General features: G+C 40.1%; 1 protein-coding gene across 1 annotated transcript in view; it reads left to right on the top strand.

Moving 5' to 3' along the window:
* The first annotated feature begins 774 nt into the window (after nt 1-774).
* The window catches only part of mmp15b (matrix metallopeptidase 15b), a 34,508-nt gene continuing 23,459 nt past the window's right edge, over nt 775-11,823 (top strand). The window contains exons 1-4 of the mRNA XM_008279193.1: nt 775-1,719; nt 10,027-10,175; nt 10,631-10,753; nt 11,422-11,729. Of these exons, the coding sequence (XP_008277415.1) occupies nt 1,600-1,719; nt 10,027-10,175; nt 10,631-10,753; nt 11,422-11,729 (700 nt within the window). The 5' untranslated portion in view covers nt 775-1,599. The remainder of the gene's footprint in view (nt 1,720-10,026; nt 10,176-10,630; nt 10,754-11,421; nt 11,730-11,823) is intronic.

Raw genomic sequence — 11,823 nt, 5'->3', positions numbered from 1 at the left:
ACATATGGAATAGTGGCAGAAACACATCTTACTAGGAATACATGTTAACTAACCTGCTCCTCTGACCTGCTAAAATACTGATTGTATAACCACAAAATCTCATCATCATCATCATCATCATCATCATCATCATCAAATTAGGGACAACTGCTTTGCCGTGAATTCGACTTCATAAAATTTGAAGGTACTACCAGAGTCAGAGAACAATTTTTTTACAGCAAAGACAAAATGAGCTGCTGTTTCTGGTCTGTGAGTTTTCCCTCTGTTAATAGTTCGATAGAAACTAGAATTTTATTTTACTTTTTTTTTTTTGGAGTTACACGACTGATTTTAATATCAAGACCTCTTTAAGAAAAAATAAAAATCTTTTTTTTTTTTTATCATGTTGCTGTTACCTGTTTAACGTTGGTGTTGCACTTTAATATGTGAAACTAACATTTTGTACTCTACTGCAATATAGTTGTCATATAGATTTTCAAAATAAAACAAACTTCAACGTAACTCTCATTTTTGCTTTTTTCCGGAGGAAAATTAACCGTCTAGATGAATCTATTAATCGGTAAAATAGTCGATACATTAATTGACAGAAATTGTGGCAGTCGTAGTGTAACACAGACCCATTGTGGTTTTCTTTCCAGTCAGAACTGCCAGAAGTCAGACCAGTCTTTTCTTTTATTATGAAAGTCCAGACAGCAGGACGTGGTTGGTGATGTCTACCTTGACGCTTGCAGACTCACGCTGTGTTCAGAAACAGTCCGATCAGCCGACCACTGTCCGACCTGCTCCCACAGCGTGACCACACAGACCCTGTCTCCGGACAGGGCTGAGAGCAGCAAGCTAAGTATCAGCTTTCGAGAAGATTTCCTCCAGTAAAAAGGAAAACTGGACGCAAAGGGCAACGAAACCAATGAATATATGTTTTAAACGAAAGGTCGCGATCTCAGGCAGCCTTTTACCGCTTGTTTCTTGAAGCTACAGCTGAGGGAGTCGGTCAAGTGCGGTCAACTTTGGGCTCATCGCTGTTTTTTGTTTGCAACTTTCTCGAGGTAGATGTAACTGCTGGTCTTTCGGACGTTATCACGAGACGAGGTTATTATGTCACCGAGTTTGAACATGTTAGCGTTTAAATGTTTTAGTCAAGTGTTCCCGTGGTTTGCTGCTGGTGGGGGGCATTTCTTGGTTTGTGTGTAAAGTGCGTGTTCGAGATTACTAATTAGATTTTGATGTACATTAAATTAGACGCTCGTGGGCTACTCCGCTACACAGCGCTTAAAGAAAAGGTGACAGTGTGCCGGTGGTGACAGTAAACTCTCAGGAGTGTGGACTCACATTCTCACACACGAGTGAAGACGACTTATGGAGGGGAACTGAGATGTAGTAAATCCGGGATGGAGCTCTTTTGCGGGATGCAAGTACACTCTTGAAGACTGTTGTTGCGTTTTTTGTTTTGTTATAATTAACAACAGAGTTTTAATTAGGGTTTTTTGCCACATAAACTAGCATTACTATTATCAATACATCGATTAAGAAGTGGTCGAAGCTTCGTATCTCACCGCTGGGACGGAACCACAAACAACTGATTTCGCTCGCGCCCAGACCATGGCTTCCATCTCGCGGGACAGCTGCTGCTGGTTGCTCTGGAGACGGACCCTCCTCGCGCTGTGGTTGTGTGCGGTGGGGGCGCGTGCAGCGGAGGATGGGAGCGCCTTCAACGCAGAGGTAAGAACACGGCAGCTACACCACCTTTTTAATCACGCTTATGGACTCAAGTCACTGATAGTAAACAATGAGCAAGCAGAGGTGAGAGGTTTTAGCTCCGCACTTTGACCCGAGAGACATGATGTACAGCAGTGTCCAAAAGCGGGGATTCTCCGCTGCATCATAGGACTATCTTTTGACAAAGTCAGACCAATGAACACAACCACATAACAGCTCTGTTCTAGTTATTCTTCTGACAAGCAATATACTGTCAAATAAACATTACTTTCTAAAATGTATCAAAAATACACCCATTGTACAACATCTGCGTTATGTTACTAGTGTTGAGTGCCTTGTTATTATAATACAGTTAATACACATCATTTTAACTTTCCATTAGCAGAAGTGTGTTGACTGGCAGCTGTACAGTCTACAAAAATAGGACCTCATCCACAGCAGTGACAGTGTAGCAGCCATAGCAGGAGTTTGTATGAACTTCATCTTTACATGGTTCTATTTTTTTTTTTAGCACTACAGGGGTTCTCAAAACTCCATTCACACAGAGAATGCATTTCTACCTCCTTTAGTGACTGGACATGTTTTAGTTAAAATGTGTATGTGTATTAATCACTTTGCTAGACTTAATTAGTCCTCTTTGCTACCCCAGGAGGCATAGTTTAGCGAGGTATTTTGAAAGCCAAGTAATTCTCTCACAACATATCCACTTTAGTCTTTCCTCTTGGGCAGTTATCTCCACCTCTTAACCAGGAAGGACACCAGTGCACATTAACTCCATGTTTATTTAGGTGTGTCACCAGACACCAAAGTATCAAGTTGGGACTTGAACCAGCACTTTTTGGATTTTTGTTGCACCAGTCTAGCGGTTATCCAGCACACTTGTTTGTATTCAAAGACAACTTAGGAGATAGGGGAGACTCCCTACTGGTATGAAGGTGATTAGTGGTGAAGCTTTTGTGTGTTGTTTGACAGAGATTGAGAGACAGACAGACTGACAGACAGAGAGACCTCCCGGTTATTAGAGGTGAGCTTGCATTACTAACCTCAGTGACCGAGCGGCTCTAATTGAGAGGTTACAGCATTTTCTGAGGGGCTATTTTAACATAGCTGTGATCAGTGTTTGTGTGCAGGTGTGTGCTAATGTGTCTTACTGAAACAACAGACAAAGGGTTTCCACTATGTATGAACTAATGAAAAATTCCTAAGTGTGTGGTTATTGCTTAATGTGTGAGTGTGTCAGCATGTGTCAGCTACATTATCTGTGGTTTCTATTTGACATTTGGATTGCTCCATAAACTCATAGACCTCTGAAAGCATAGATTTCTTGTGTGAATTTCAACTTTATTGATGTTGGCTCTTTAAACAAAAGTACACAATAGCTTTATTGGAGAAATCATGCTTGACAGCCTCCAACATGTGATATTGTTGCACTGACAAGAAGAAGCAAACAAAAAAACCCCCACATTGTTAAAAAGAACTGAATGTGTCTGAAAAGCAAGTCAACAATCAATGTCGTTCCACCCAAGCAGATTTATTGGATAACTACAGTATTTTTTTTATTATTTGGACAACTATTTGGATAACTGTTTATTATCACCTGGTTGTTGATCAAACCTGTAAAAAGTCATCTCTGTGTATCAAAGTTACATATTTAGAAGATTTTCCCTTGAAAATAATCTCTTTCTGCTTAGATGTAACTCTGCACTATTGTTTCCTCTAAAATGTGCAGATCTATTAAGTCACCTTCCTTTCTATCCACCTCCATTTAAGGATATTTAATATAAGAAAATACTAAATTTCTCTATGATCAGGGTTCTTGTGCAATGATGCGACATGGTATTTTTCAAATACAAGGAATAGCAATGTTGTTGTGTTGCCTTGGGATAAGTTATATAAGCTCCTGTCATCTGTAGCTTTCCATCTGACCAGTTCAGGCAATTTTAATCAATAATAGCAACAGAAACAATGATAGCTTAGTTGGAAAATCAGCAGTGGTCTAGCAAAAATGGCCATGAGTGCAGGATGTCAGATAAGACTGTAAGTGATGAGTTAAGGAAGAGTTGCTGTGTGTTTGTTGATGGGCCTCCTAATCTCCCACTCATCTTTATGGGAGAGGAGAGGCTGCCTTTATGAAGTCACTAATGGTCACACTGTGTCTTTGTGTCAGATGAATGTTTCTCTGGAGTCGTAGAAGAACATTTGTTTTCACCCGTACCAGCCATAATAAGGGTTATAGAATTTTTATGTGTGAACAGAAAATAGGCCTGAAGTAAAGATTCAGTGGTCACAAGGCGGTAAAGCTCTGCTAGAGATAGGGGTAAAGTAGAACTGAGTGAGTCTTGAACAACATAATCAACATCACTGGTTAAATAAGTTATAAAAATCATTTGGTATCAAAGCAGCCTGAATCTTTAAAAAAAAAGAAGAGACAGTGCTGCATTGTGTTACATTAAACACCTGAGATTTTGTACAGATTGGTCATTTGAAGGTCTGCTTCTCACTCTTTAGTCCATGCTTTTTGAAGTTGGCCAGAAACCTCAACTCCTACTCTGTCTGGACAGAAAGGATGAAGTGGGAGGTTAAAAGAGAGGGATTATTACAGCGTGTGTGACAAGAATGTAAGAAATTTTGATTAAAAAGTGGCAATGTCACAGCATTGGCGGGGAGAAATCTGCGATGTAGGTATTTATGAAAGAGGAAAGGAGGGACAAAGATGGACAAAGTTGTCGGCAACGGTAGCGGTCAGTCTCAGCTGTGCGGCATGTGATGGCTGAATGTGACAGCTGTTCTCTAACTGGGACACACACACACACACATACACACACACACACACACACACACACCGTGCACAGGCATGCCGGGCTTGGGACTCCAAGGCATCCTAGGAAATACAATGGACCCTCTTGTCTGCAGAGAGAGAGCTGTGAGAGAAAACTTGTGAATAGGAGAGAAAGGGGATGAGAGGGCATAGAGAGAAACTTGATAAGAATGGCTTGCTGAATACAGAAAGTGTGCAACAGCGATTTTCAGTTTAAGCAAAGTGAGGAGGACCACAATTGGTGACTATTTCAGCACATGACTAGACAACTTCCTCTAGTCATATTTTCTTTGTATCCGTATAATCTACAACGTGCCGTCTCTTCACATTCCAGTTGCTTCCCCCCCTACTCCGCTGAGCTTTTCTATCACAGTGTCCACAAAGATTCACATTGCTACAGCGATGTGATAAAGCAGGGAAATGGGAACTATGTCTTCGCTTGTATTAAGAAGATTTACCTGTTTGTTTCTGTGCATTTTTGTGTTTTTTTTTCCCCTCTATGCATAGGACTGTAACTCGCAAGAGAGAGGGTGTAGATTATTGAACTTGTTTTACCTGACCGAAACATCAGTCACCAAAAAGTAATTGATCATTTCTGATAAATCAGTTATGGGCTAATTCATTAATCCTTTCTTCTCTATTGTGGATTATTGTTTTGCTTGCAGAAATAGTGGCATTTCTAATCTGTTCATCATGTGGGTCTCATGAAAACTTCAAATTAAAAAAATTCAATTCTCCTCCTCCTCCTTCTCCATCCTTTCTGAATGTCTTTCCTTCTCCCTGCTCCATTTCCTCATCCATCTACTCGGTACAACTTTTGGGGGGGTAAGAGATGGCAGCCGACCAAGCCTCGGAATAAAAGCTCTGTTAGTATCTTGGCTGACATTGTGGTGGACACACACACTCTCTCTCTCTCACACACACACACACACACACACACACACACACACACACACACAGGCTGGCAGGTTTTACAACTCCTTGTATATTGCTGGGCCTGGTTTTGGCAGGTAAGCTCAAGGACTCTTTGAAAGACCATTTAATAGACGAGGCCCAGCAAGTACACACATACACACTCAAGCCTTCTCCCACTCCTCGTGTTGTTTTGTATTCAGCCCAGCTGATGAGGGAAGGAGCGGTCAGACTGAAGTACTTTACTGTTTTAGACGATGGGGTTGAGGGTTCATATGCTTCCATACATCTTCTTAACAGCCCTGCAGCTCTACCCTTGTACCTGACAACAGCCTGTTTTAGATACTTGCCGGTAGGAGACAGAAAGAGTGTGTAGAGATATCAAGTATGTTGGTATACATCCACATACACCATGAAGGTGCAAACATCAGAAGACATGAAGGCAATTCCCTTTTTCATGAAGTGTTATAATCGCTGCAAGACAACCATGTGTAGATACTGGTTACAGAGGAGAGACAGCAAGTGGCTGGATAAAACATGCTACAAGGCAAATCTTGGGTTTTTACTTTATAATTGCTTTTATTTGAATTCAGAGAGGAATTGCAATTTAAATCCGTCGTTTCCATTTCAGTGTCTGCTGTGGTTGAGTGACCATTACCAGCTACATTACAGCATTGCAAAGTGCTTTGTTTTTATCTACAGACAGTATGAAATATGAACAGCATTAGCTGAAATGAAACGACAATCAATAATGCTCATTACTAATCAGCTCTTGAAAGATTTTCTGTCTTTTGGAGACATGTTTTGTGTCATTTAGAAAATCCATTTATTTTCTTAAACCCATCTGCTTGAATCCAACCGAGCAGTGAATTCAGATGAAGCTGCTGTGATGAAACTGAGCTCATCAGTAAGGTGATCTCTGAGTATTTGATTCAGAACCATTACTGTAAACCCTTGAACATTTCCCTGACCAGTGATTGTCCAGTAAGAACTTAGCAACTGTAAAACCAGCCATGTCAAGCCCTTTAAAGTTATGATTTCTCCATGTGCTAATGTAGTGTGCTTTTTTTAATCATCATGTCATGACAAAGAACACAAGAGCATAAAAAAGTGTATTTGGGCTCCAACATAAACACAAAGTCATTCTTAGATAGCATTGCCTTTCAGTCATAATGCATGCAGCCATTAAGTGGTATGTAAGACCCTTATAGTGGGTTCTTGTTTTAAAATGAGTCTGCCAAAGAGTTTTCAACCACATGTTAATTAGTTACTAGCTTCAGCACTACTACCACTGACACCAGTTCATTTAACTTGCCAGAATTCACTCATTTTTCCACGATGAAGCAAGTTTAGATTTTGATGTTAATATTTTGGATTCATTGGGCTGGCTGTTATGATAGGCATATTGCACACACATTGCAACCAATGACCCAAAAGCTTATAACTGTTAAAATGTGAGATGGGTACAGATTTTTAGAAGGACAGAAATTAATAGCAGGGTCTGACGAAGTAATTTCTTTTTACATTACAAATATCACTTTAGAGTGACTGAGGAGCACTCAGACTTCTGTCAAGATAAACAAAACTTAAATACAAAGCCCTGAACATAAAATCATTGTTAGATTAGTTCACTCAGTAACAAATTGAGCTCTGGTAAACTGCCAATTTCAAGAATAAAAAAGGTTCAACTTCAGTTCTAATAATTAGATTGCACTCCTGAGAATTCACAAAATGTGTCTTGTCTGTGTTTAACCACGGATTGACAATGAGGTTTTAGTTTTGCCAAATGATCTGTTTTAGTAGGTGAAACATTTGTTTTAAAGCTTTAGGGAGCAGCTATGTAAAAACACATTAGATATAAATTTTTTATCACAAATTCCCCCCCCTGCAGCAGACAACAGGGATGCATAGCTGTTGCTATTACGATATTTTCTAGTTTGCTAAAAAGTCGTATCCACACATTCCACCTGTACACACTACCTCTGAGCATACCTCTTACTGCCCTTGTGACGTAGCCGCTGTGGAGACACACATTTTTAGCTGTTCTTGGAGTGGTTTGTATTTGCAACCTTGCAGTATAACACTGGCCTAACCCTAACTAAACAGTGAAAACAGGTATGCTAAAGGTGTTTGAGAAGAAGAGCGTTACTGTGTGTATGTGAGTTTGAGTATCTGTGTGTGGGGGAGTGGGAGGGTGAGAGAGAATTTAGTGTTTCAGGAAATGTACGTTTGTGTGTGTGTCAATGGGTGTGTTTCAAGCTTCCTTATCTTAAGACAGAGGTAGGTCAAGGTCATGTCCAGTTCAGCCTTCTCTACACTTCTTTCTGGTCTAACACATTCACACACAACCACACACATTCACTCACAGAGCTGATACATCCAGTACATCCTTGCACTGCCAGAAAGACAGATAATGATGACACGTAATATCCAGAGATCTTTTTACAGCTCTTCACATACAAAGGAAAATGATCTCTGTGTAAATAGGAGGTAATTAGATCACAAATATACAGCAGGCATCAGTTAAAACCCGTGAGAGTGTGTGAGTGAATGAAAACTGCTGGAACAAGAAACTCCCCACATAACCGCCTGACTGTACAAATGTGTTTGTAGAACCGACACAAAGCAGCTCCTCAGGCAAAGCTTTCCAAAGCCTGAGGGCTTAAACACTTTGGATTGTAATCTTTAACCTCCTGATGGCCATAGGATAGACTGTAAAGACAAAGTCTCAGGTGTAGCATAACAAAGAACTTTGCCTCACTACACTGTACCTTTGAGCTACAAATGTTTTTACTAGGAGTGCTTCGATTTTAAGAAATGTCACTGATTTCATTCATTTAAAAAAAAAAAAAGTTTTTATGAATATGTTTTCTAACTTTATGTAGAAACAACAAGGACATGCACAGTAACAGGACTTAAGTTGAAGGCCAATAAACTAATTGCATCTTTCACTCAAGCAACAAGCTTACTGTATATTTATCATCTGCATATATACTGAATGACCTTCCTCGAGTTTTCTCATCAAAGAACCTAATAGACTGTTTTGATGTAAAAACGTAACCTTCAGGCGAAAAGAGAAGAGGTGCTGCTCAAAAAGGCCATATATTTAATGAGTGACAGTCATCATCTCCTACAATAATTGATCACAAAGGATGAGACGCCTTCAGCATCTGTCAGACTAAGATGAGCTGTTGACAGTGATTGATCGATCAGGCATTATGCGTTCACTTTGCGCTGATTAATCACAGCAGCATTGTAAGGACTTGTTTAATGGTAGAAGGACACAACCAGGCAATGTTTTTTTTTTCCCGCGGAGAATGTTGGTAGAAACGTGCTCAGATTAACATTATGTCGAGGTTTGATATCACTAGCTGGGCTGATTTTAATGTGTTACTCAGTGGATGTGTTGATAATATCAGGTCTTTTCATCAGTAAGCGATTGCAAAGAAGAGCACCTTTGCTTTCTTTTTTTGTAGGTGTCTCTCAGGATGAGAGTAAACAGTGTAAATCAAAGAAAGTCAGAGAAGCCTAGTTTGTTTTCATTTGACTGTGTTGACATTTTGTTTGTACAGGACATACAGCAAACAAACAGCAAAGGGTCAGGAGTACCTAACTAGTTGGTGGGCAGTAGAGATATGTCACGACAATGCTTATTACATACAGAGCTTGAGAACTGTGTAAGAGAGAAAGACTGAAAGAGGTGAGTTTGTTTTATGGCTTTAAAGGAGTGGGTAAGTAAATATAGGCATCAGGTAGTATTTTGAATTGTGAAAGATGGATGTTAACTTAGACCTGCACACAGAAAATTTGCACAGCGACAATACAGGCATGAGCAAACACCCTGACTTAGACACACACTTTAGAGACACCCACTGCACCGTGAGTAGGAGTATCTAGTATCCCAGACTACCCAATATGCGAGAGCGTTTCTGTGTGAGAGTGTGTGTGTGTCTACGCATGTGATATTGGGTTTCTACATAACAGGTGGGATAGCCTTTACGTCATCTGTGATTGGGTCAAGTATCACGCTTTCTCCCTCAAGTCTGTCATTAACCCCAACCCCCCCAGCCCTCCTGGTCTCATACTCCCAGAGTACCATCAGATTCAGTAGGCCTCACTGTGTTCTCCTCCCTGCCTTCTTCTTTTTATATACAAAACATTAAATGCAACTCAGTTCACAGTTAAATACATTTAAAATGAACAATGAACTCTCATTCAAGATCAAATAACAAATATGAGTAATAATCCCGTGTTACAAAAGCTGAGGCTAAGGAGAAGACAGACTTTATGGTCTTCAGTGTTCTCTGCTGTAATCAACACAAACTGTTCATGTGCTCATAAAAGAATTGTTTCCATAGCAATGTCTTTCTTTTCATAATTTACTTCTTGATTATATAAAAGTCCCTTGACAGGCATATCTGTGCAGAGTATTCTATATGGGATTAATTGTTGAAATATTCCTTCTCACGATCAGTTTTTATTTTCTCATAATGAGTTTAGATTTAAGTGCATCAGATTGCATGACAGATAATCCTCCTTTTTGCAGCAATTTTCAGTGTTTCCCTCCTGTGTGTCTCCAGTCATGGCTGAGGATGTACGGTTACCTACCCCAGGCCAGCAGACAGATGTCGACCATGCGATCAGCTCAGATCCTGTCTAATGCCATCAGCGACATGCAGCGGTTTTACGGGCTGGAGGTCACAGGACATATGGACTCTCAAACCATCAGGTCAGCAGGGCATAGTTGTGATGTTTTTGTACATTTAGACATACTTAAAAATATGGACCAGCCTTCACTATGCTGCCAGGCAGCATGTTTGGAGACCCAGATTTTGTCTTTACAGCTAATTGTAATGTTTCAATTAGGTTTGTTTGGCCTAGAATGTACAAAAAAATCCTCAGTGGTTTTAAAGAATCTGTATTGTTTTCTCCCTTCTTCAGTAACTGCTGTTAAGCAAGGTGCATATTCTCCCTAGTTGCTTGAGAAGACCTCAGTAGTCTGACTGCACTAGGAACTTCATAGGTATACTTTAAATTAAACAACACAAAAAGTACACAGACATCAACTGGAAAAAGCAGGCGTTTCAACACCATGCTCCCCTTCATCTTTTCTCTTGAGTGCTTCTTCCTTTCAATACACACACATACCTCTTGCCTCCACCTGACTTCTTTCAACTCCTTCAGAGCAATGAGGAGACCCCGCTGTGGTGTGCCTGACAAGTTTGGAGGCCAGATCAAAACCAATGTGCGGCGGAAACGCTATGCCCTCACTGGACATAAATGGAACAAGAGCCACCTCACATACAGGTAACAAATCAGAAAATGTAACCTGTCACAAATGAACAGTATGCAAAGAAAGTCTTACTTTGCTGGAGACTGGTAGTGTAAAACAGTCTATTCCTAGTTGGGACTTACATTTAGTCAGCTTTTGGCTTGCCATTTTTTAGTTTCTGTATTGAGAATGCATTCCTGCCAATGATCCTGCATATTATGCAGGGAACTTGATACACATCGATAGATAAATAGATAGATAGATAGATAGATAGATAGATAGATAGATAGATAGATAGATAGATACTTTATTCATCACCTCGGGGAACGTCAAGGTATACAGTAGCTCACACATGTTACACACAATAGACTGACAGGAACAATGTACAAAAGAGCATGCAATTGAGATGCATTTATAGAAATGTGCAAAAATCATTAGCATTTACAATAAGATGCAAATTGGTGGTATTTACAATAAAATACAATGTTTTGAAAGCACAGAATACAAACAGTAGCATATGCTTGACCTTGCTTGACCTTAAAATGATAAAGCTTGCTTAAATTTAAGATATTTTTGCTATAATCGTTGTCAGACTTGCTGAAATCTCAACATGCTAACAGTGTAAAACTTAAAACTGCTTATGAGTCTACAAAGAAATAGGTTTTTACTTTTTTTTCCCCTCTTGCTCTCTTTGTTCCCATAGTATTCAGAACTACACTCCCAAAATTGGTGAGTACAACTCATACGAGGCCATCCGGCGGGCCTTTAAAGTCTGGGAGAGGGTCACCCCATTGACCTTTGACGAAATCCCCTACCAGGAGATCAAATATGGACGCCGCAAGGAGCCCGACATCATGATCTTCTTCGCCTCAGGTTTTCATGGAGACAGCTCCCCTTTTGATGGGGAGGGGGGCTTCCTAGCTCATGCCTACTTCCCTGGACCTGGAATGGGCGGGGACACACATTTTGACTCTGATGAACCATGGACCATAGGGAACCAGAATGTACAAGGTAAATCATTACTGTCAGTGTAATTTGAAATGTGTAAAGAATGCATTTTAGGGATTTCAGAGGTAATGCTTTGCCGGTAAAAAAGTTACAGCGA

This window comes from Stegastes partitus, unplaced genomic scaffold, assembly GCF_000690725.1.
Source record: "Stegastes partitus isolate 25-593 unplaced genomic scaffold, Stegastes_partitus-1.0.2 Scaffold147, whole genome shotgun sequence".
Lineage (NCBI taxonomy): Eukaryota > Metazoa > Chordata > Actinopteri > Pomacentridae > Stegastes > Stegastes partitus.
The sequence above is the reverse complement of the archived record's forward strand: the minus strand, read 5'-3'. Positions and strand labels throughout refer to the sequence as shown.